Source organism: Brachypodium distachyon, chromosome 1 (genome assembly GCF_000005505.3).
Source record: "Brachypodium distachyon strain Bd21 chromosome 1, Brachypodium_distachyon_v3.0, whole genome shotgun sequence".
NCBI lineage: Eukaryota > Viridiplantae > Streptophyta > Magnoliopsida > Poales > Poaceae > Brachypodium > Brachypodium distachyon.
The window spans coordinates 64,503,934-64,526,999 of record NC_016131.3 but is presented as its reverse complement, the minus strand read 5'-3'; the positions used below and the strand labels follow the sequence as shown (position 1 = coordinate 64,526,999).

The 23,066-nt window shown below is 48.2% G+C and overlaps 4 protein-coding genes, 1 non-coding gene and 1 pseudogene across 8 annotated transcripts; 1 reads left to right on the top strand and 5 right to left on the bottom strand.

Annotated features, from left to right (window-relative positions):
- Nucleotides 1-1,080: 1,080 nt before the first annotated feature.
- Nucleotides 1,081-7,339, bottom strand: LOC100837450 (sphinganine C4-monooxygenase 1). The gene is made up of 4 exons (XM_024458975.1): nucleotides 7,110-7,339; nucleotides 2,115-2,391; nucleotides 1,676-1,891; nucleotides 1,081-1,516 (listed from the first exon to the last, which is right to left on the bottom strand). The coding sequence occupies exons 1-4, from the start codon at nucleotides 7,337-7,339 to the stop codon at nucleotides 1,325-1,327; spliced, it is 915 nt and encodes a 304-aa protein (XP_024314743.1). The 3' UTR covers nucleotides 1,081-1,324.
- Nucleotides 7,340-9,115: 1,776 nt separating this feature from the next.
- Nucleotides 9,116-10,901, bottom strand: LOC100837143 (annotated as a pseudogene).
- A 2,431-nt stretch (nucleotides 10,902-13,332) lies between these two features.
- On the bottom strand, nucleotides 13,333-16,457 carry LOC100824631 (gamma-interferon-inducible lysosomal thiol reductase). Of its 2 annotated transcripts, none has more exons than XM_003558087.2 (5): nucleotides 16,064-16,457; nucleotides 14,402-14,467; nucleotides 13,964-14,104; nucleotides 13,737-13,829; nucleotides 13,333-13,616 (listed from the first exon to the last, which is right to left on the bottom strand). In XM_003558087.2, exons 1-5 carry the CDS (start codon nucleotides 16,316-16,318, stop codon nucleotides 13,440-13,442), a joined length of 732 nt encoding a protein of 243 aa, XP_003558135.1. In that variant the 5' UTR covers nucleotides 16,319-16,457; the 3' UTR covers nucleotides 13,333-13,439. The 2 variants fall into 2 exon arrangements, with proteins under 2 accessions (XP_003558135.1, XP_003558136.1); XM_003558088.4 differs by lacking the exon at nucleotides 16,064-16,457 and adding an exon at nucleotides 14,693-16,026.
- A 1,665-nt stretch (nucleotides 16,458-18,122) lies between these two features.
- On the bottom strand, nucleotides 18,123-19,977 carry LOC100824326 (myb-related protein Zm38). The gene is made up of 3 exons (XM_003558086.3): nucleotides 19,698-19,977; nucleotides 19,437-19,566; nucleotides 18,123-19,019 (listed from the first exon to the last, which is right to left on the bottom strand). Exons 1-3 carry the CDS (start codon nucleotides 19,975-19,977, stop codon nucleotides 18,326-18,328), a joined length of 1,104 nt encoding a protein of 367 aa, XP_003558134.2. The 3' UTR covers nucleotides 18,123-18,325.
- Nucleotides 19,978-20,807: 830 nt separating this feature from the next.
- On the bottom strand, nucleotides 20,808-20,879 carry TRNAM-CAU. Its single transcript has one exon. It is a non-coding gene; the product is annotated as a tRNA-Met (tRNA).
- Nucleotides 20,880-21,698: 819 nt separating this feature from the next.
- LOC100836834 (glycine-rich protein 1) lies at nucleotides 21,699-23,037 on the top strand. Of its 3 annotated transcripts, none has more exons than XM_014897410.2 (3): nucleotides 21,699-22,347; nucleotides 22,438-22,695; nucleotides 22,795-23,037. In XM_014897410.2, the coding sequence occupies exons 1-3, from the start codon at nucleotides 21,978-21,980 to the stop codon at nucleotides 22,851-22,853; spliced, it is 687 nt and encodes a 228-aa protein (XP_014752896.1). In that variant the 5' UTR covers nucleotides 21,699-21,977; the 3' UTR covers nucleotides 22,854-23,037. The 3 variants fall into 3 exon arrangements, with proteins under 3 accessions (XP_014752896.1, XP_010228732.1, XP_024313718.1); XM_010230430.3 differs by having other exon boundaries at nucleotides 22,435-22,695; XM_024457950.1 differs by having other exon boundaries at nucleotides 22,411-22,695.
- Nucleotides 23,038-23,066: the final 29 nt, after the last annotated feature.

Genomic DNA, 23,066 nt, shown 5'->3' with positions numbered 1-23,066 from the left:
AAATAAGAATTTTTATAATAGAAGGAGCTGACTGACCGCCGCCACCAATTGACTCTTATATAAGAGTAAAGATAAAGAAATTTCCTATCAATGTTTAAACTTTTGGCAACCCTGAAATGTCAAGGTCATCAATATTTATAGAGAGAAAAATCTTTTTTTATTATGTTGACAAAAATTCATTGAATTAAATTATTTTGGCTGAAAATAAAATCGAATATTTATATTCGTTGGCATATAGTTCAAAATATCGAGGTAGAAGAATTTTGCTACTTGAGGAAATAACCAAACTTGTGTGAACATCCAAATTTCATTAAACTTTGAACCTTACTTCCTACTACTGGCCGGGGGTCGCCCGTGTCCTAGCTGGTTAAGCCACACCAACTCATGGACAACCGCACTCACAACACAAATCTGATACATGGGACCACGCTATCGGCCAGCGGGGGAGCAGCGCGTGGAGGAGTAGCACGGACAGGGAGCACGGAGAGAGGCGGCCGACGGGGGAGCAGCATGTGGAGGAGCAGGATTGACAGGGGCGGGAGCACGACGAGAGGCGGACAACGGGGGAGCAACGCTTGGAGGAGCAGCACCGGCGGGGGGGCAGAGCGCGCGCGCGGGGAAGGGCATCTCAATTGATTCGGCGGCCAGATCCACATTGCAATTTTATTTTGAACTCGGTAGGCGGGAGAGCAGCGCCGGTGGCCGAATCCAATTTTTTTTATTTGGCCAGCGAGTGAGCAGCTAGTGCCGGCGGATCATTGGCCATTCATTGGTGGTTCCGGTACCCCGCAATTGCTGTGATCTTCAGTTGCGGCCAGTAGCCGCCAGTGGTTTGCCCCTTTAATGGCGACTACTGGAACCGTCATTGGTGTGTCCTTTGGCACCGGTGGCGAGAAACTAGTGGCGGTTTCTGTCACTAGGCCTTTTTTGAACCGGCACTAATCGCCTGTTTTTTTATCAGGGTGTGCAATTTGTCTTCAAACACTGGTAGCAAGGAGCCAGTGACTTCAACACCTTCGTCTTTCATAGGTTTCCTTTTAATCCGTGGATCCACAATTACAATTTAGCCTCCGAGCACGCAGCAGGCCTTATTTGCAACATAGTACAATGCAAACGACCAAACTCGACCTACATACGGCGTGTGCAACATGACTGCAACACTGTCCACAAATCCACACGTGACACTTCTTTAGGAGAACTAAACGAAACAAACACTGCAACAAACTCACACATATATACTCCGTATTTGGAAATGGAACGGCTATCCAGTACTGCAGCTATCAGTACGCGGCGTGCATCGATCACTGGGCGTTGCTGGTGATAGCTAAAGCTGCTTGGGCGGCGGCACCGGGCGGAGCGTGAGCCCCCCGCCTGACCCGGGCCTCTCCTCGACGGCGTAGGGCATGTGCGTCCCAAACGCCTTGTCCCACGTGACGAAGAAGAGGTCGGAGAAGTTGTACCTGACGCCGCGGGGCTGGTGGTGCACGCCGTGGTACGCGGCCCCGTTCCAGACCGACTGCAGGCCGCGCGGCAGCAGGCACAGCCCGCAGTGGTTGTCGATGCCCTTCACGTTGCACAGCGAGAGGAACACCGCCGTGGCACGCGGAGACGACGACATGCCGGAGACCAGGATGGCCAGCGAGGCCCCTGCGGTGTCGGCGATGAGCGCCTCGACTGGGTGCCCGTACTTGGCGCCGAACGCGTAGGGCACCAGGAGACGGTGGTGCCACGAGTGGAGGTGCCTGTACAGGAACCGGCTCCGGTGCGCCAGCCGGTGCCACGCGTACCGGTACCCGTCGTACAGCACCACGGCCACCGCGATCTGCCGAGCCGCCGTCAGGTACACCGCCGACGAGTCGCCGCCCGTCCTCGCCCCTCTTCCTGCTATCACCTGGATGCATGTGTACGTATGTACATGAGGCTGTGTATAAAGTACGTATTTATGTATTCTTTTCGATTCATATTAATTGTCTCAAATTTGCCCAAATATGAAGGTATCTATGCCTAAAAATCGTTTAGATACATGTAAGATTTCGACAATTTATATGGATCGGAGCGAGTAGCACGGATTACGTATACGGGGATGCATGCCGTGAAGCGGCGGTTTTAAGTACCGGGGTGAGCACGATGACGGCGACGAGCTGCATGAGGTGCTGCATGAGGACGTTCCCGAGGACGGCGCGCTTGGAAACCGTGTTCTTGCTCTCCTCTTCGTCCTTGGTGTTGAGCCTGTACTTGTCCAGGACCCGACCATGGCCAAGCGCCGTGTGCACGCCGGAGTAGGTCCAGTACACCACGATGGGCACCACGGCGGCCACAGCTTCGTCCGAGAACATCATGCTGGACGCCGGATCGAGTAGCAGTTGGAAGTAAAACAGATCGTGCAATGTCCTGTGCGTATTTATAGTGTATATCAGGTAATCGGTGAGCAATTTCAGTATCGCTTTCGTGCAAACAAGGCAGAGAGCGCGCGCCAGCAGCTAGCCATGGGTGAGCTCGCACCCAGATGGATGCGAGCAAAGCGATTTGGTTGGCCGGGAGTCTTGGCCCAGTGCTGCTGGATCACCTTCTGGATTATTGGAACTCCCGTAATTAACAAGACTGATGTCCTCCTCAGCTGAGTAATTCCTCTTCTTTGCGTATGTGTGTGGGCGAGCGGTCGTCGTTTGGGGAAGAGACAACAGCATCATGTTGTGACTTGTGACGCGCCTCAGCGGAGTCATCTCTTTGTGAATGTGTGGGCCAGTGGTCGTTGTTAGGAAAGACCGAAAGAGACAACAACGGCACGTACCGGACCCAAGTGCGTCAACAACGGCCAGAGAGGCGAGGACGGTGGCGCAGTCAGCATGTTGTTGTGGCCAAGGTCTTACGGATACGGTGCTAGCTAGGTAGAGAAGAATACGGCTACAAGCAGTAGATCGCGAGACGGCCGGAACACTGGGTTTGTAGCTTAATTGTCTCGAAATCAAAACAGACCAGCATGCTTTTACAAGGAATACATGTTTTTTTTAAAGAAGAATAACCCCGGCCTCTGCATCGACTGATGCACACAGCCATTACAAGGAATACATGTAAACTGGAGCTGAAAATCGATTCAAATACATTTGGTTTGTGTACTTGTGTTATGATGGCAAAGTAACTTTGGTTACTTTACAAGGAATACATGTAAACTGGAGCTGAAAATCAGTTCAAATAAATTCGGGTTGTGTAATTTTTTTTCTTTTTTTTTGCGAGGAATTCGGGTTGTGTACTTGTGTTATTGATCAGTGCTCATTTTTAAATAAATTCCAAACATATTTGGTGCTGATCATACTTGAATTTGAATTTGAATGAATTTTGCCAAAGAGAGACAAATCTGTTCTTTTACAGCACAACATGTCTTTTTGCAGAAAAGGGTATGAAAAAGCAACAAAATCTTCTTCCAACTACATGATGATGAAAAGAGGGCTAAAAGGCAAAAGTGAAGACGCAAAAAGTAGAGGGAAGAAGAAACTAGCAGCTGATCATGCTTAAAGGTGGTGAAAAGGAGGGATCTTCTTCGGTGTCAAGATTGCTAAAGCAAAGGGCTGAGTGCAAAATTCAAAAGGAAGATGTTGACAACTTCTATGAGAGAGGAGGAGAGCATAAAAAGCAGAAACTTCTCTCTGCGTGGGACGAAAGGAAGGAGGGAGTGGTTGAGATCCAAAAACATGGGGAAGGAGAAAGAAGGGAGAGAAAGATGGTGAGATCCAGAGACGTTCATGGAGATTGAGAGGCTTCATCGATGAGTTCATATGATAGCTAGGCCGATCATCATACTTCCCTGTCTAAAAATCTCTCTGCTGCTGCAAGGAACTCTGTAAAACTCTGCCCAAACCCTGTCTACGATTCTCTTCCCCTTCTAGTTCTTCGTCTGATATATCTTGTTCTTGCTGTTCTTGTTGAAATCCTATAACCTGCTACTGAATTCGTGTGCTAAATTTTGTTGGTAACTAAATTCTGTCGTGTGAAGCACTTTGTTTTCATGTGTTTGAACTGTGATCTGTTACTTCTCATGTTATGATCTATGCTTTAATTATTTGCTGTTGTTTGATCTAGTGGTAGCTTGCTGTGCTCAGATCTGAAATCTTTCCCTCGTCTTAAACCTTTGCCATTAATCTAATCTAAATCCTCTCTTATTTCATCTTCTTTTCCAAAACCCCATGCTTATCTATCCCCTTCTCCGCCACTATTAGTTCAGTTTTGTTAGTGTTGATTTTCTTCATTTCTACTGTCTGTTCTTCGGTTAGTCAGTTTAGTGTGCCAGATTTGCTACAGTCAACTGAAAACCCCAAAAACATTAGCTCGGTGAGTTATTTCTGTTACTTTTCAGCACAAAACCTGTTAATTTGTGAGTTTAGCTTGAGATTTGGAAAGGAACGGTTGCATTAATCTCTGTGGAGAACTTCATTTAAATTACTGCTAAAACTACAAGTTTGATCAGTTATGATGGCAAAGTAACTTTGGTTACTTTGGTGCATGTTGTATGCTTTTTTTATCCTGAGACTACCTAAAAGTCGTTCCCAGACCAAAGTATCAAAATGCATCTTTTTTGCCTGAAAAATTATCTCATGACACTGAGTTTGTAACTTAATTATCTCGAAATCAAAACAGACCAGCATGCTTTTACACGGAATACATGTAAACTAAAGCTGAAAATCCATTTCCCTGCAAATATATTCCGGTGTTGTATTTGTGTTTTAATGGTAAAGACTTTGGATTTGTAACTATGTAAAGCGTGCGTGTAACTTTGTTAAGGTTGTTTTTGTTGGTGATATTTTTTTTTGACGAAACAGCCGCAGCGAGCTATTTATTGCCAATAGAAGGGTTGAGAGAATCAACCCGAGAGAGTACACAAAATATGGAAAAAGAGAGACGAGAGGAGGGGCAGGGTAAGATTACAAGATTACAAAATATAGAAGGGTTGGTGATATATTCTCAAATGTGAAATTATGGTGCGTGTTGTATTTTTTTTTATCACGAGACTACATAAAATTTCCCAGGCCAAAATATAAAGAGAAAGGTATGTTTTCCGTAGCTCAACTTATTGAAAAGTATGCAAATAGTCAAACTTTTTTTTCTATACTTTTCGTTCTTCAACCGTCGAAACCGGATGTATCGATGGTCCCTCAATGCGAAACGATTTTAATGCAAAGGTGTCATGGTTTTGCCTCCCGACTTGTCATGTTGGCTGAAGAGTTTCATGCATCAGACCAATTCACCCAAAAACTCAAGCTGATGGGGAAAGGACAATCCACATATATTTTAATATTGGCGTTTGGTTGACTAACTGGTTGGACTTGAAGGCTGAACAATCGACAGAAGATGTTGATGAGACGTTCACATTTTTCTCTTGTCAAGTGAGTCTACTTAGTCTTTCTTTGGTTTCTGAGGTGGAAACAAATAGACACGGGCCTAAAAGAAACCAAATGCCGACATTTGGGAGGGACTATTTCTGTCTGACTTCAACAGTTGGGAGACGAAAAGTATAGGAAAGAAGTTGGGGGCCATTTGTGTACTTTTCGATAAGTTGGTAGATGAAAAATATTTTTTTCTCAAATCCAATGGGTTGTTTTGCATGACATGATCTAACTATAATACTTACTCCGATACTAAATTCTTGTCGCTGTTTTAGTACAAATTTGAACTAAACCACCACAACAAAAAAATTAGAATCGGAGTAAGTGCTACATAGCCGTGTCCAAAATACTACTATGTTTTGCATGGCATGATCAAACTACTGTATGGGCCGAAGTAAGTAGTACTTATAATAATGCAAGGCGTGCTTGAACATGTCGATTTACATGAAAGGCAAGAATTGCTGTTACTGGTCACTAATTTCACTACAACAAGGAACTAGCTGTATTAGCGCGCACGAGTAAGATTATTTAATTTGTCTTCATGACCTACTCCAGCCAGATCGACCTTTCGCCAAGTGCCAACAGCATCTCTATTGCTTCAGGGATGAATCCCAGCACCTCCAGCCGGCCGCAGGCCACGCGCCACGCCCCTGCTTGATACGCTTCCTTTCTCCGCCTCTGTCTTGTTTCAATCCGTAGTCTGGTACTGTCGCGCGCCGTTCTTGTTTTCTTTTCTTGGCACATGTACGTCCTGCTCATATATGCCCCGGAACTCGACCTTTCTCGTAGAAAGGGAAGTATCCGGTGAAGACTCTCGTTCGGTGCAAACCGTGCAAACTTCATAAAAATCTTGTTTAAATTTTTTTTAAAATTTTAAAAAAATACCATATGTTGGGGTGTGATGTTCTACACACCTACAAAATTTTAAGTTCAAAGTTAAAATCATTTGGAAGGAATTAAAAAGAGAAATTTACAGTGAATAGTGTCAAACATTGAAAGATCACTATTCATGCAAAATTTGTTTTTTCGCTGCTACCAAACGTCATTGAGTTTGGACTTGAAATTTTACACATATATAAAACACCACTTTTCTAACATATGTAATTTTTTCGAGAATTTTTTGAACTTTTTTCGATGAAGTTTGCACTGTAGAGATGATTTTCACCTAATATTTCACCCTCGTAGAAACTCAAGATGGAATCACACCATCTTCTTGCAGACGCGCTCGTGCGCGAGCCGCGCACATCGTCCTCTGCTTTCTCCCAGGCGGCGTGTTGCACGAAGCCACCCATCCAGACGCCGGGCATGAAGCGGGTGGAGGAGGCGGCGGCGGAAGAAGAGGGAGGAGGCGACGGCTCCATGAAACGACTGGAGAGGGAGGAGGTGGCGGAAGGAAGAAGAAGGCGGCCGGAGAGGGAGGAGGAGGCAGGGACGGCAGGAGGAGGAGGCGGCCGGAGAGGAAGGAGAAGGCGGGGCGGCAGGAGGAGGCGGCCGGCGGCCGCCGCCAGGGACTAGCAGTCTCGATTTCTCGAAGCGGAGGAGTCGTTTCTGAGTTCTGCTACTGGACTTGCCTCTTGGAGTCTTGGACAAAGCAGCTCTCGCGGGCCTAACGCTCTTGTTCGCATTGTCTGGAAATTAGAATGACCGGGCCGCATGAGCCCAAGAAGACGTTTTTTTTGCGGGCAAATTTGGCGGCTGGCGGCTGGCGGCTCGCCGCATCGATTGGCATGCCTAGTGTGGTACGCCTGCTGGCACAGGATGTGGGCGACCTGGTTGCCCTCGCGGTAGATGTGCTGCACCTCGCACGCGGAGAACCGGGCAAGCAGCGCGAGGATCTCCTCCTGCATGGGAAGCGGTATGCGCGTCTGCGTCTCCTCGCCGCGGAGAAGCTGCACCAGCACCAGGTCGTCGCCCTCCACCACCAGCCTGCCCAGGAAGCAACCCAGAGCGACGAGTGGCATGGCTGAAATGGCGGCGGCGCTAGTACTGGGCAAAGCGAGGGTGGACCTAGGCAAGCCATCTCTCGCGGCAAACGGAGAAATTGGAGAATTGCTAGCAAGGGAAGTTGGAGAAATTGGCGCTCCTGATATACTACTCGTAACGAGTCTTCGAGGTGCAGACCGAGACCGACTTGGATTCCAGTTCAGATTTGCGTACCGCGTACGAGTAGCGCGTATGCCGTACTTCGTTACGGAACGATATGATTCAGGCCGTTTGATCGTTTCCGGCCCCGTCACCCCCAACGAATCTACGAACCCTTCGTCAGAGCGATCAGCAGCAACGATTTGAGCTGGAATAAGTAAGAATAAGTAATTGCGTCTCCTGTGGCCTCTAATTCCTAAAGGCCCAACAACAGCAAAAGTTTAATGAGCCTATAAAAAACAGCATAGTCGGGCCAGAGAAAAAACAGCGCCCATCTCAAACAGATCGTTTGTTCGGTCTTGGGTTGGCAAATTGGCAATCCCTCTCAAATAAATAAAAAAGGCAAATTGGCAGTCGATGTCTACTGCTACCCTGCGGAACTCACGCACGCACACATGGATCGATCGTTTCTTCCGCGCATCTGGAGGAAACTTTCATTGTTAGATTCGTTTATTTTAAAAAGCAATTGCGATACTATTTATTTTGAGACAAAAGTTGAATACATATTTAATGATTTTAAAAGTTCGATGCATCCTGTTCCGGCCCTCTTATTTCCAATTCCTAGCTCTGTCCCGGTTCCATGTGTTTGGCCTTTTCTTTTGGCAAACGATTCTTATAACCGACGGATCGGTGACTCGCGTAGGCCGCCTCCGTTGCTCGACACGTAGCGAATAAAAAGGCTTCCCCTTCTAATCACCTCTCTCTCTCGTCCGTCTGCCTCCTTATCTCCTGTCTCTCCCTCTATTGCTCCATTCCCACGAGACAAGGCTGCTGTGCCCTGCACGGCGATGCTCCAAGGCCTCCAAGGCTAGCCTGCCGGTGCTGCGAGGCCAAGCCACCGGAACTGACGCTGCTGCAACGGAGGTCATCGGTGCTGCGAGGCCTGCCATCGGTGCCGCTGCAAGCAGATGCCACCGATGCTGGTAGACCAGTTCGATGGTGCTGCAAGGGGAGGTGGCGTTGCTGCGACCCACTGCCGGGCAGGGCTGGTACGATGGGTGGACGGCGCTGCTGTGACCCGCGGTCGGAGGTGCTGCGACGAGCGGGCGGCGATGCTGGGACCCGCCGCCCAAGCTACTGCGACGAGCGGGCGGTGATGCTGCGACCCGCCGCTAGAGCTGTTGCGACGACCACCCGTCGAGGCGGCGGGTCTACGATCCGCCGCCAGGGCTGTTGTGAGGACGGGCCAGCGATGCTGCGACCCGGGACTGGAAGTGATGCGATCCGCCGCCACGGCCGCTGCGACCGGTGATTGGAGGGTGCTGTGATGACATCGCTGGAACAGAGGGCGGCGGTGTTGCGGCCACGACACTGCTGGGACGAGATAGGGGAAGGAATTTTTGAGGGAGATGAGAGGTTGCGTTCGGGACTCATGGAGTTAGGTCGACCCAGATGCGCTTTGATGACAGTTGGCGAGGACAGCGTTGCCTGACAGCCTGCTTCGCATGCGGATGGGATCTACTCGATCCAGCGGTTGAGCGCGTGTGCATCAGACGGTTGAGTAGGCGGCAGATCGATGCGTTTTATCGCCCGACCCACGTCCAGCGCGGGCCTTTTTTTTTTGCGAGAGTTGTGTCTGGCAGGCAGGGCTCGCCCCGATATTTAAATTTCTCTCCGTTCCATAATTCTTGTCTCAAATTAGTATTTCGTCCTTCCGGCTGTCCCAAAAGTTATGATTTTGTGAAACTATTACAAACAAGCGTTGTTTTGCGAGACAACTGCTATAAAAAATGTGTTCTCTGAAATTTGCTCATTTATTATCGGATGATATACATCTCCATAATTAACCTCAACATAAAGCCGGAACTGCCCTATGTTCACCATGTATTGAGCACCAGAAGGGAACATATTCTATCAGTTAGCATCATCAGCCAGCACCATCTCAATCTTGCCGTGGACGCCTTCATCATCAACACGATCAGGCTCAACATCGCCGGAGTTGTAACTGACACCGTCGCCTGCCTCCACTGCCTCTTGCACGAAGGGATGGCGACGGCTCGAACCATGACAAACCTTGGGATGATTGCGATGGCGGCGATGGCCCTTGTACGCCTTGCAGACGTAAAATAAAAAGTTCTGGTAATCCTGAAACAGGAAAAGGTTCATCGCAATTTAAGAAGTAGCATATGCATAGTTGGTAAAATATGTAATCATTCATCATAAGTGGACCTAAAACTTGAGGAGAGTTACCCCTTTGATCGGCTTCCCATTGACTACCACCCATGGGACGTACTTGTGCGGAGGAACAAGCGCATCAGTCAGTTTCCCATACTTCAGCGAAAGCTGGATGGAGCAAACAAATTGCGAACATTTGTCAGCCGCAATTTTTTTTTCTTTTGGCAAACATTGATTGTGGTAAGCAACTTGGAAGATCGGTAATGAGAGTGATACAACGCAGTGGCGTGAGAGGGAGATTGGAATGGACCTCGTGGCCACGCTCACTCTTGTGGCACTTGGTTATAAGCTTGGAGTCAAGACCCAGTTTAATGACGCAGGACTGCCACTCCCCATACCTGCCTTTCACCGCCAGGTCCTCTACGCAGTTGATGAAACCGAAATGCACATTCTGCAGCCAACGTACAGTAGTTATCATATCAAAGAGTCCCCACATTTAAGATTTGGAGCTGAAGAGATGTCTAAATTTTGAAGAGTGAACTCTCACAAGGTAACAAAGTTTTTTTGTGATTAATTATTATCGTACTGCAGACTAGTAACCTATTTACTGAGAACCTCCTGAAGTTGCAACAATGCGATAGGTGCTCAAGCTGGAGCAGACAGCAGAGATTATGGAGCAGACAGCAGAGATTATGTTACCGAATCCGGCCAGGCGTCGATGACGCAAGCTTGCACGGTGTTCAGAAGGCATTCATCAGGGCCATGCTGCAACAAGCCAACAGCTCAACAGTATTAGCATCGGCACCATTTACTCCCAAACAGTAAGTAATTAACCCAAATAATCCTCCCTCAGTAATTCCATTCAGCTCGATAGCATCGGCACACCTGACAGGAGATGGAGCGGTCGGCGCCGACCTCGGCGTTCCCGTAGGGGACGAAGGTGAGGTCGGCGGCTTCGAGGAGGCCTTCATTAAAGGGCCTGGTGAGGTTGTCCAACACGAAGCTCGCCGAGTCGGGGCACAGCGACTAGTAGTAGATCGCCACGCGCACCTTCCCGACATTCCTCCTTTTCCCCGCGGCGACGGTGTCACCGGCGGCGGCCGCGGACGCGGCGAGCAGCTGGAGGAGCGCCGTGAGGAGGAGAAAATGGTGGAGGCGGGCGGCCATTGGGACTCGCTCGTCCGGTCGATCAATGGGCAGGTGATGTGGTGTGGAAGGTCGCCGCGGAAGCTTGACAATATACTAACCTTGGAGAGTTGGAGTGAGTACTGCTGTACTGAGTAGGGGAAGAGGAGCTTGGCAGTGGGGGGGAGTTATATAATGGTGATTACCGTGAGGCGCGCGGGCGCGGCAAACCTGTGCGCGGCGCCGCGGCGAAACTAATGGGACCAACGTCCAGAAGTAGATCGCTTCAACCACAACGCAGAAATAACTGCCCGGGGATCGATAGTGGAGTTTCTAAATGCTAGCAAGTGTACAAAACCACGGAGAAGTGGGACTAATAACTCAACCCGTATTAAGAAGGATCTTTTACGGTACCCTGAAGTCATCGTGAACCATGCATTTTAAGGAATCTGGAGAAATCGGCATGGCAAGTGACAACTGACAGGGTAACCAACTGCGTTCGTCTTTGTTGGTAAAAAATCAGTTAGCTCTTCGTACAAGGCATAAACAACAGAAAGAGAAACAACGGCAAAAACGCCCTCGTTACAAGGAGCCAATGAGCCTCCAATTTTGCCTATGCGACCGTGTCTGTACTAATGCATTTGCGCCATTTCCGATCCACCTTGACCTTGTGCTCGATCTGTCTAAGAAAAGAAGTCGCTTGTGACTCGCTTGTGACCCAGTGATCGTCGTTGAGGAAAGAGAGTGGTCATATGCTCATTTTTTTTTTGACAGCGTGGTCATATACTCATTTGGATACAGTACGGTGCTAGGTACAGAAGAATACGCTACAAGCAGTACACTGAGACGGGCGGTTCCCGTCAGGTAGTATCGAAATCAAAACAGACCATCTATATGTCCAAATACCAGCATGCATTACAAGGACTACAGGTGTGGAGCTGACAATCCAGTTCCTGCATGCAAATATCGGCTGTGTGCATATGTTATCATGGTACAGTGAATTTGGATTATTTTTTTAAGCAAAAACTGTAGGGGAAACTCATAGAGCATATTGTGAGCGCATTTGAACCCTGGTGGGTGGACAACTCCACCACCACAGTCCACGGAGGTGAATTTGGATTAGTAAACCATGTAAGAATAAATGCGCGCGACATTTTTAATTAAGGTTGTATATATATATATATATATTTGTCACGTTTTGATTTCGGTTGGTGACATATTAATTAAGGTTGTAAATATGTGATAATTATATCCCATTTAACCAATTTACTCGCTTTTGACATGTTAGGGTGATATGTGGGCAAGTCAATGACATCAAGGTTGGAAACGTATTTTGGAATTTGGAACAACATTTTCTCCCGTCCCTGGACCTAACTTGACCGCGAGCCCAAGCCTGTTGCTAGCCCCGACCAATTAGTAGCCTATCCTTGAGCTCTCGATTCTATTCACCACTCCTCTCTCTCACCTCGCTCACAAGGTAGGTTGACTTGCCACGTCATCTCAAAAGGTCGGTCCAGCATGTAAAAAATCAAGCAAATTGGTTAAATGGGCAAATATTTACACACGTTTAGAATGAGGGGGGGGGGGGGGTGACACAACCTTTAAAATGAGGTAATCACTGTCACAGCCTGCCAAAAAGGGTAAAAAGCAGATTTCAGTCTATTTCAAACAAGAAAATCTCGTGCATGTTGTATTTCCTTTTATCTGGAAATTTCATAAAAGTTTCCGGGACAAAATATCAAAATGCGTCATCCTTTTCTGCCAGGAAAATACAGCAAAAACTTAGCAGACCCTCCACAATATCTACTAATCTTTAGGCTTCTTCATGGATAGTATTCACATAAAACACATCCAAGGAAAGTTCTCTTTGTCAGTAACTCAGTAAGGTAGAATGAAACTTATATTCGTTTGGCAATAAACATTGTGTTCCATCGACAACACGTGTATTCAAGAAATACAACACCCTTGTTTGGCACAGATGATTTCTAGGGCGTTTGGGGAATTGTAGTTCATTTTAAATTAGATTTTTTTAGAATTTCCTCAAAATCCGGTGGAAAAATCCACAGGAGCCTACCGAGCCTTTTGTACCGTATACAATGTGCGTACCCCCTCCGTCCCATATTAAGTGCCGAAATATTACATGTATCTAAACGTATTTTAGTACTTCCTCCGTCCCATAATATGAGACACACACGTATAGATTCTCAATTTGATTAATTAAATATGTATGTTTTTAAACAAAAAATACGTCATTAGATTCATTATCGAAGGAACTTTCTAATGATATTTTAAAAAAAAATATGTTTAGTTAGCTAAATCGACGATCTAAGGATATGTGCATGCCTCATATTATGGGACGGAGGAAGTATATAGATACGTTCATATTTAAACAAACTTGAGTCACTTAATATGGGACGAAGTGATTATAGCTTTTTTTTTCAGGGATCTTTATGGCGTTGAGTTTCTAGAAGAAAGTATTCTTCTGTGGGGTTCCGTGGATACCATATTTAGCGGATCTGAGTATAGACAGAAACTGCGCGACGTGATATTCTCACGGACGAGGAGACGACAATTAACCAGGTTCAAAGCACCATAACTCACTTTATTGTCGGATGGTATACATCTCCATAAGCTGCACAATGTTCATATGTATTGAGCCCCAGAAGGGAACATAACCTATCAATTACTATCATCATCAGAACGATCAGGCTCAACACCGCCGGAGTTGTAACTGACACCGTTGCCTGCCTTCACTACCTCTTTAATGAATGGACGGCGACTGCCCGAACCATGACAAACCTTGGGAGGTTGGCCCTTGTACGCCTTGCAGACGTAAAATAAGAAGTTCTCGTAATCCTGAAACAGGAACAGGTTCCTCGCAATTTAATAACTAACTAGCGTATGCATAGTTGCAAAGCGTATGTAATCATTCATCATAAGTGGATCTAAAACTTGAGAAGAGTGATTGCCGTTTACCTCTCCGATCGGCTGCCCGTCGACTACCACCCATGGAACGTACTTGTGTGGAGGAACAAGCGCGTCAGTCAATTTCCCAAACTTCAGCGAAAGCTGGATGGAGCAAACAAATTGCGAACATTGTCAGTCGAAAAAAAAACCGAATATTATGGTGAGCAACTTGGAACATAGGTAATGCGAGTGATACAATGCAGTGGCATGAGAAGAGATTGGTATGTACTCCGTACCTCGTGACCACGCTCACTCTTGTAGCAGTCGGTGACACGCTTGGAGTCAAGCCCCAGTTTGTTGAAGCAGGACTCCCACTCCCCACGCCTACGCTTCATCACCAGGTCCTCCACGCAGTTGATGAAACCGAAATGCACCTTCTGCAGCCAACGAACAGTAGTTATCATTATCTAACAGTCCTCACAAGATTTGGAACAAAAGAAATGTCTGAATTTTGAACAGTGAACTCTCACCACAGGGTACCAAGATGATGTCAATATATTCTATACTGCTAGTTGGTAACAAAGTTTTTGTTGTGATTCTCAATAGTAACATTTTTTTACCATTGAATTCTCAATAGTAACCTATTTACTATTGAGAACCTCCTGAAGTTGCAACAATATTGGGTAGGTGGCCAAGCTGTGAGCAGAGATCATGATGAAGTGTGAGTTGGTTACCAAATCCGGCCAGGCGTCCATGGCGCAAGCTTCCACGGTGTTCAGAAGGCATTCATCAGGGCCATGCTGCAAGAAGCCAACAGCTCAACAGTATTAGCATCAGCACTATGTACCGCCAAACAGCAAGCAATTAACCAAACTCCTCCCTAAAAAAATTCGATACAGCTCAACAGCATCAGCAATTAACTCAAGAACGACACAGCCCCGCACCCAGGTCCCAACTGGTAATGAGAAAAAGGAGAGAAGAGCAGAGGAACCGATGGGAGGCGCGGCGCCGGGACGGTGGCACACCTGACATGAGATGGAGCGGTCCGCGCCGACCTCGGCGTTACCGTACGGGACCAAGGTGAGGTCGGCGGCTTCGAGGAGGCCGTCTTTGAAGACCCTGGTGAGGTTCTCCACCACGAAGCTCGCTGAGAAGGGGCACAGCGACTCGTAATAGAGCGCCAGGCGCACCTTCCCGGCGTCCCCGTTCCCCGCCGCGACAGCAGCGGAGGCGCCGATCAGCGGGAGGAGCGCCGCGAGGAGGAAGAAACTGTTGACGCGGGCGGCCATTGGGGGCTCGCTCGTCCGGTCGATCAATGAGCGGGTGAAGGTCGCCGCGGAAGCTTGGCAATGTAGTAGGCTTGAGTCGTGGAAGAGGAGCGTGGCAATGGGGGGGGCTTTATACTGTCGATTAGCGTCAGGAGCTCGGACACCTGTGCGGCGTCGCGGCGAAGCTAATGTGGGACCAACGTGCAGAACTAGATCGCTTCAACCGCAAGGCTTGGGGATCGGTAGTGGAGTTTCTAGATGCTAGCAAATGTACAAAACCATGGAGGAAATGGCTTGGAATGAACTAGTAAGCCTTGCATAACCTGAACACACTACGAGAGCATTCTACGGCAGCACGGCTAGTAGTGGAGCCGAATTAAGCTTGCGGTTGCTAAAACAGCAGGCCGCTAATTACTCAACCCGTATAGGATTGTAGCAGTCGTAGTACGTATTAGGTGGCCGTTGCAAAACCATGTTCTCTGCCGGTTATCGTAGTGGATTAGTGTGGCGTTAGGGAGAAATCGGCATAGCTGTAGGGCAAGTGACAATTGACAAGGCAAGCAACTGCGTTCGTTGTTGATAAAAATCCAGTTTGTTTTGCTGTTGATTGAAAAAAAAAATCCAGTTATCTCTTCGTACAAGGCAGAACAAACAGAAAAGAAACAACGGCAAGCTGCCCCCGTTTCAAGGAGCCACTGAACCTCCAATTTTGCGTAACGCGATCGTGTCTGTGGTGATGTATTTGCAGTATTTCCGATCCACCTTGTACTCTGTCTAAGAAAAGAAACAGTGGCAATATATACGGTAAGACGGAACGGCGATTGGCTAGCAACGTCGTGACTAGGGCGATATAATGCCACGCTGCTCCCACCGCTACCGTTCAAGTGTTCCTTGAGGAGTGATCAGTGAACCACTAATTCCTGTCAGAAGCTTAGCTCATGCTATGGGCCGGGGAAGTCGATGGAATCGATCAAGTAGGATCGAAGGCAAGAAGATAGAAGCTAATTCAGACATTCAGTGGCGCTCACAGTAAGAATTAAGACTTCAGTGAGCTGCTGGGTGATTCACATGGAATTCTGGGGAGAAAGGGGATCGAATCACTGAACTGACAAATAATAATCAGGTCACCTGGCACGAGATGGTGTTGTTGGAGCCGCGGACGTGGGCGTTGCCGTAGGGGAAGAGCTGGAGTTCCACGGCGTCGATGACCCCGTTGTCGAAGATCCCGGCGAGGTGGTTGACGATGAAGCGCGAGCAGTAGGGGCAGAGCGACTCGTAGTAGAGCGCGAGGGGGACCTTCCCGGCGGCGGCCGGCGGCAGGAGAGAGCCGAGGGCGGACGATAGGAGCAGGAGGAGCGGGAGGACACGACGGGAACCAGCCATGGCGGGTTCAGGGGATCTCGCGTTGCCGTTGCGTGCGTGGGAGCTCTGCTATGGTCAACGGGGAGCGGCGAGTATAATTCGTGTCAATGGGTATGGACGGTAAGACGGGAAGATGCGTGCGGGAAGTCGGGAACTTCACGGTTCTTCCGCCCGTGGGCATCGTGTGGTGCTGCTGTATGCACGTCCATCTCGAGGCTAGCAAGGTCCGGTAGTCCATTTCGTCGCCTAACTACGACCGACGTGTCGAATTCCCTCGCTTTCATTTCATCCGATAAAAATGAAAATAAAATAAAAAATTGACAGGATTTTATTTAATAATTTTATTTTAGAGCGGAATTAAGGTTACGTAGGGTGTGATTCCATATATTTTTCGGATTAAATTCCTTTATCCAATTAAGTGTCATACAAACAAGTTGGTTTTAGAATCCAAATGAATTTCAAGATTCCAATCCCAAATGATGGATACAAACGAGCTCATAGTCTGCCCGCTATTAGTTTTGTTGTATTTTTTTAATAATTCGGCCGATGATCACGGTGCAGACCATGCCAAATTGTGGTACTCCTTATGTTTATTTAGCGAGAGCATACGAGGTTTAGTTCTGATCATTAACTAGAAAAATATGTGTCACAAAAATTATTCCATTCGATTCACTTCCGAAAAAAACCCCAGTGATTACATTTTTCTTGTCACATGACCAAAATATTATTGGTCTAATTTATGGTCAGAGTTAAATGCCAATAACGAGAGTGGCACGATAAAAGAAAAAAAATGATGGTATAATGTATCATACAATAAAATTTATATTTAAAACATCTCACGTTTAAAGAGCACTGGAAAAGATAAATTCTATTATGTTGAGATCTGCATGTTTTCTCTCTCGCTAGGACACTATTCACGGCAAAAAAATTAATTAAAGTTGATGTGTAGTTTGAAGTTCAAATTGGAAATTTTTGACAAATTGACATAATTTTCATAACATTTTTTGCTAGTTCTACCGTGCATTAGTACTATCCGTGGCACCACATGGCTTGGTGGTCTTCCTGGTGTTACCGTGTTGTTCGATTACATTACTCGAACATGTTCTGCACATGCACGTTCACTAGTATTATAAATAAATGTGATGTCACGGCACCGTCCATTTCTTTGGAATTACAAGATGTGAGGATTTCTGAGGTGGTGTCTTTTGATTGTTCACATTCACAAGAATTTGGAGATAAAAAGACAAAACAACGGGGAGATTGTGCATTGGAATTTTCAGGCAACCAAGATGAAGTTCGAGATGTTAATTTTTCTATACAGACATAAAGCATTGGCTTAGAAAGTCTAAAATAAATCAAGAAGAGTTCTCTAAAGTGAGATGGATAAACTATACGTGTTTGCTCCCAAATTCAAAGCTAAAATAAAGAGAAAACTATATATACTTTTCAACCCGCAACTTACTAAAAAGTATGTTAATGGTTACTCAACATTTTTTACATATACCTTGTGTCCTTCAGTTATCGAAAGCGGATAACAATGGTCCCTCACCCGGGTGAAACCGGTATCAGTGTGACGTGTCGTAGTTTTGACTTCAAAATACCACACTAACTTGCTGTCTTTTCATTGGGGGCTAAAAAGAAAAGTGTTGCCAACTTGTCACATGAAAATTCTGCGGTCAAAACCATGGTGTCACAGTAGTAATACCGTGGTGAGAGATCATTGGTGTCCGATTTTAACGGTCAGGCGATAAAAAAAACTGACCATAAATATTTTTTGTCAAGTTGAGAGACTCAGACGATTGAACAGAATCTTAACCTGGATCGATTATTCCGACACACTCGTCTATTGATGATGATGACGATCTCCATTTCCAACTATATTTGCCACAAAGGACATGAAAGCAGCGCACGCATGCGTAATCAGCTCAGCGTCAATCGAAGAGTACCCGTAGGTCCATAACAAGTTCATATTACTATAATCGAATCAAGAGTGTCAAATAAGCCTAAATGCCACCCCAATTTAGTCAATCAACAGCCCCACCCCATCTCCGAGGACGAGGAGCCGCAACAGGCACCGTAGCAGTAGGCCGGGTCAGCGAGCAGCTCGGCGATGAGCTGGTCCACGCCCATCTTTCTGTCGCTGTCCAGCATCGCGTCGATGAACGCCGACGACGCCGCGCCGTCATCCCCGGCGCCGCCTCCGCCGATGCCGACACCACCCCCAATGTCGCCGCCGCACGCGCGCGCCGATAATCCGCCTCCACCGGCCACCGCGGCAGCCTCCTGGAACTGCGCCGGCGGCGCGGCCGCCTCGAGCGCCGCCGCGGCGTCATCGGCGAGGAAGTCGCTCCACTTGAGCTGCTGGTGGTGGTGGTGATCCGGCGACGCCGCCGCCCCGGGCGCGTCCGCGTCGAGGAGCGTGATGACCTCCTGCTTCTGTTGCAGGGCGGCGTGGTACGAGACGTCGTCGTCCTGCAGCAGCGGGAGCGGCGGCGGCGCAGCTGGGTTGTTGATGGGGAAGTAGGGGGAGGAAGAGGAGGCGGCGGCGGCGGGCGGGGGGCGGATGGCGAGGGTGCCGATGCTCTGCATGAGGTCCGCGATGGGGCGGTGCGTGAGTGGGTCGATGCCGCGCTGACGCAGCTTCTTGCTCAGCTTCGTGTTCCAGTAGTTCTTCACGTCGTTGTCGGTGCGCCCCGGCAGCTGGTTCGCGATCAGAGACCACCTACATGCACGCACCCCATACGCACGCACGTACACTTGCCATGTGAATTCTCAATGCGGACACAGTTCAGACGGCAATTGAGTTCTTCAGCCAATTTTCAGTTTTTCACCAAATTCTACTAGCAGAAACCCATGAAACCGGACTGATTTCCTTTTTTCATAACGAACAACTGAAGTAAATTCTCGAGTAGCTGTAGCACGTGAATTCTGGTATATCAGAGGAACGAACGTTTGATAATCTAACTTGGTAACTGATTTCAAAACTACTGTAAGACCTGTGCATTTCAAGTTACGGCAGACAGTAGTCCTAGGATCTGAAATTTAGCAGTCTAGTCTACGGAAAGCATGAATCGAAATCAAAGGCAAGCACTGCTGAAAACGAAAATGTCAAGATGCAACCAATTGGACAGGCACGCACCTGCTTCCGAGCATGGCATGGAGGGTGACGATGAGCTCCTCCTCCTCCTGCGTAAAGCTCTCGTGCTTCAGGTTGGGCCTCAGGTAATTGGTGTACCTCAGCCTGCAGCTCTTCCCACACCGCTTCAGCCCTGCATCCACACACAAACACACCCCTTCCCCACATCAGGCAAAACCCATGCAAAAAACCAACACCATTCCGGTGACCGATGACACGATATTCAGGCCGATCGAGATCCCCGCTAGCTATACTATCGACGACCTGCTCTCTGCGGGACGGAGGTCCAGTTGCCGGTGCCATGGTTGGACGTGTAGGCCAGCAGCTTGGCGTCCTCCTCAGGCGTCCACAGCCCCTTCTTCACGTTCGCCTTGTCACAGCACGGCGGCCGCCCCATGGACCCTCTCCTAGTCTCCTCTCCCTTTCTATCAAGAACAAGGCACCAAACTCCGGTGCCCCCCTGGCCGGCAAGATCACTGCGGGGGTGGTAGTGGTAATACATATAAGGGGAAAATCGGGAAAAATGCACACACGGTAACAACATGTCGAGGTGGTGGAGGGGCACGCGACGGAAGCATGAGCGCTCCCCCCCTCATTTAACTAGTGACGCCATGGCTTAGTGACGATCCAAAAAGAAAAACGGTTCTTTTGTGGGGTTAGAGTAATTAGACAAGAGATTAGTTTATGGACCCCCGGTGGTATAATACTCTTGTGCCTGCAACTGCTTCCTTCCGGCAAATCAACAGCTTTAATCGATCAGGGAGGTAAGTTGATCAGGGAGGTTAGTTCGTGATGATGAAGGATTAGATGCGGTTTGGTCGGTTAATCTAAAACGTTGGGAGGAGGGGAGCGGGCTTGATGGTGTTTCAAATATTTTCACGATTTCGACATGATGATTTTCACGACATGAGCGCCGCGGAATCGGTTTTAACCTGGGAGCTGGCGACGGGATCATATCCTAGGCACTGCTCGTCGTCGATGCGTCGTGCGATCTGGACAGTTGTGTTAACGCCGCGGATGTGACCCTGACAGTTGTATTAACAGAGGGGGGGGGGGGGGGGCATGTGCATGTTAATTCAGCGTGCTTTGTTCGTTTCAAAGAAAAACAACCGGTGTTTTTGTGTGGCATCCAAGAGCTTTTGGGATGTTAAACTGTCAGTGTCGCCATTATTTTTTTTTGCGAAAAGCCATGCTGGATTTACTAATAAACAGTTTGTACTGTCCAGCAGGAAAGCTTGCTTGTAGATGTCAAGGTAGCCAGCCAAAACATGATTCCTGAAATTATACTCCTTTACATAACTAATGAAAAATTAGACCGCTCATGAAGAAAAAGAAATTAAGCCGTTGTTGAGGAAGAAAAAAAATCGATACTTCTATCAGAGCCAGGTTTCGATCCTGGGACCTGTGGGTTATGGGCCCACCACGCTTCCGCTGCGCCACTCTGATGTTGTTGTACCTGTTTCGCCAACAAATGTTTTAGTAACTTCTGAATATCGTAAGTATCGTCGCGCGTGCCAAGCAGCTAGGCACGCGGCACTTCTCTCGCGTCGATACCATGGCTTCCATCGCAGCGTCAGGCCGGTCACATTGGTAAGTAACATAATAAAGTAGTAAAATGTAACATGTGTTAGTACTCTAAACTACCCAGTGGGAGTAATTTAGGTACTAACATAAGATGTCAACTAGGCATTTTGGTGACACGGCATGACAATAAATAAAAAAAGAGAGAGAGGTGGTAACTAGATACGTTACCATAACATCATACAAATCAAGACAAGATGAGTCTACAATACAATTAATTGACACAATGCATGACACCACACATAAGTTTCTACGTACTATGGTGATAGTAAGTTAAACATATGCATGTTACTGCTCTAAATTACTCTCACTCACTGTAACCAGCGTTATGTCCAGTACTGTACTGCTTTACTAACCTCTAATAAGCATCAAACGCAGCGTTCGCTCCACTGACCACTCCATGACTAATCACGCAATCACGCTTCCCAGGAGACGTGAAGACCCAGACCCGGACGCTCTTCCCACGGAGGAAAACATGTTCTGGACACTCTTTCGTTCGTCCAAGGCATCCGCACCGACACCCCTCTGCGATCCACCGGCCACCGGCGTTCCACTGCCTCCGGGCCCCGGCCCCCGGAGCAGTACACAAATGAAGCCAAAAGAAACGAAAAAACGGAAAGCGCAAAGCACAAAACGGCCTTAAAATATCGTAGCGGACGGCGGCCAATCCCGTCGCGCCAGGCTACGCAGCCCCAGACGCTGTCGCGCGAGGAGCCGAGGAGTCGCCACTCGCCGGGCCGGGCGGCCATCTCCGCAGGACGCGTGTGCGCACCTACTCGTGTCAGACGCCGGGCGCCTATATAACTCTCCTGCGGCACGGCTCCTCAAATCTCTGATCCGTTGATTCCGTTCCTGTTCTTGGCTTCCTGCACTAGTAGTTGACACTCTTTCCAGTCGCGAGTTGAGCCTGAGAGCTAGTAAGTGGAATAGTAGTACAGTACTGGTTTGTGGTTTCGGTTTGAGATGGAGGATTCGGTGGGCGAGGAGGAGAGGAGGGAGCAGGAGGAGGCCATGGCGCAGGGGAAGGAGCGCGGGGAGGAAGAACAAGAACTGGAGCAAGACGCGGGCGCTGGTCGTGTGGAGGAGGAGCAGGTGGCTGAGGAGGGTGGGTTTCTGAGCAGCATGGCGTCCAAGATCGGCGCGGCCATGTCTGGCACCAATGGGAGCGGCAGCCCAGAGCCTGGGGACGTTGGTGAAGCCAATGGCAACGGAATCGCGGTTGCCGCTTCTGACGGCGAGGGTGGGGAGGAGGAGAAGGAAGACTGCAATGGCGGCGGCGGGATCTTCCACAGGCTCCTCTCCAGCTCGCCTGCTTCTTCCCCGTCAGCCTCAGGTAAGGACTTGCATTTTTTTTTTATGCCTTTAATTTTGTCACCGATGGATCTCCATGTATCAGCCGATTTGATTTGTGTCGGGGCAGCAGAAACAGAGGAAGAGAAAAGGGGAGGGAAAGATGAGGACGAAGGCGGCGAGCAGGCTGCTGGGATACTGAGCACCGTGGCTTCTAAGATCGGCCTGGCCATGTCCGGCGCCAATGGCAGTGGCGGCAGCGAGGAAGACGCCAAGCAGGCGAGCAATGGAGACGTTGGTCACAGTGAAGGCGAGGTAAAGAATGAGGGAGATGAGTCGACCGGCGGCGCTGGGATCGTTAAACAGATCATAGCAAACCTCCCCAATTCAGGTGCACTGCAATCTTCTGCGTGATCATGAATTCGTGATCGTATTCGATACTTTTCCGTCGATTTGTTGAAATGACAGGATCGTTCTCTCTGTCTTTCAGATACTCGGGGACCGAACGCTGAAGAGGCATCCATGCTCATCGCCATCATCGACGACTAGACTAGGCCCTAGCCATAGATTAGGAAACTTGCTTATCGGGGGTGTAATTTTAGATCGCCCAGCGTGCCTTTTGATGTAGATGGCTGCACTTTGTTTTATTGATATAACCCTGGAGTTTCCATGGATGCATGTGAACTGATCTTTGTTTTATTGATCACCAGTGAGTACAAGCCTACCCGGATCAGTTTTACGAGTAATCTCTGAAACTATTCA

What these genes read in the sequence shown, in the direction of transcription:
- LOC100837450 (XM_024458975.1), bottom strand. Translation starts at nt 7,339, where the DNA reads ATGCCACTCGTCGCTCTGGGTTGCTTCCTGGGCAGGCTGGTGGTGGAG. An exon ending in CCGTCATCGTGCTCACCCCG is followed by an intron (nt 1,892 to 2,114) that starts GTACTTAAAACC and finishes ACATGCATCCAG; the next exon opens with GTGATAGCAGGAAGAGGGGC. An exon ending in GCGCCAAGTACGGGCACCCA is followed by an intron (nt 1,517 to 1,675) that starts GTCGAGGCGCTC and finishes CGCGGCCTGCAG; the next exon opens with TCGGTCTGGAACGGGGCCGC.
- LOC100824631 (XM_003558088.4), bottom strand. Translation starts at nt 14,956, where the DNA reads ATGGCCGCCCGCGTCAACAGTTTCTTCCTCCTCGCGGCGCTCCTCCCG. An exon ending in ACCGCTCCATCTCATGTCAG is followed by an intron (nt 14,468 to 14,692) that starts GTGTGCCACCGT and finishes GGCTTCTTGCAG; the next exon opens with CATGGCCCTGATGAATGCCT. An exon ending in TGGACGCCTGGCCGGATTTG is followed by an intron (nt 14,105 to 14,401) that starts GTAACCAACTCA and finishes CGTTGGCTGCAG; the next exon opens with AAGGTGCATTTCGGTTTCAT.
- LOC100824326 (XM_003558086.3), bottom strand. Translation starts at nt 19,977, where the DNA reads ATGTTGTTACCGTGTGTGCATTTTTCCCGATTTTCCCCTTATATGTAT. An exon ending in CTCCGTCCCGCAGAGAGCAG is followed by an intron (nt 19,567 to 19,697) that starts GTCGTCGATAGT and finishes GTGTGGATGCAG; the next exon opens with GGCTGAAGCGGTGTGGGAAG. An exon ending in CATGCCATGCTCGGAAGCAG is followed by an intron (nt 19,020 to 19,436) that starts GTGCGTGCCTGT and finishes GCGTGCATGTAG; the next exon opens with GTGGTCTCTGATCGCGAACC.
- LOC100836834 (XM_024457950.1), top strand. Translation starts at nt 21,978, where the DNA reads ATGGAGGATTCGGTGGGCGAGGAGGAGAGGAGGGAGCAGGAGGAGGCC. An exon ending in TTCTTCCCCGTCAGCCTCAG is followed by an intron (nt 22,348 to 22,410) that starts GTAAGGACTTGC and finishes TCCATGTATCAG; the next exon opens with CCGATTTGATTTGTGTCGGG. An exon ending in AGCAAACCTCCCCAATTCAG is followed by an intron (nt 22,696 to 22,794) that starts GTGCACTGCAAT and finishes TCTGTCTTTCAG; the next exon opens with ATACTCGGGGACCGAACGCT.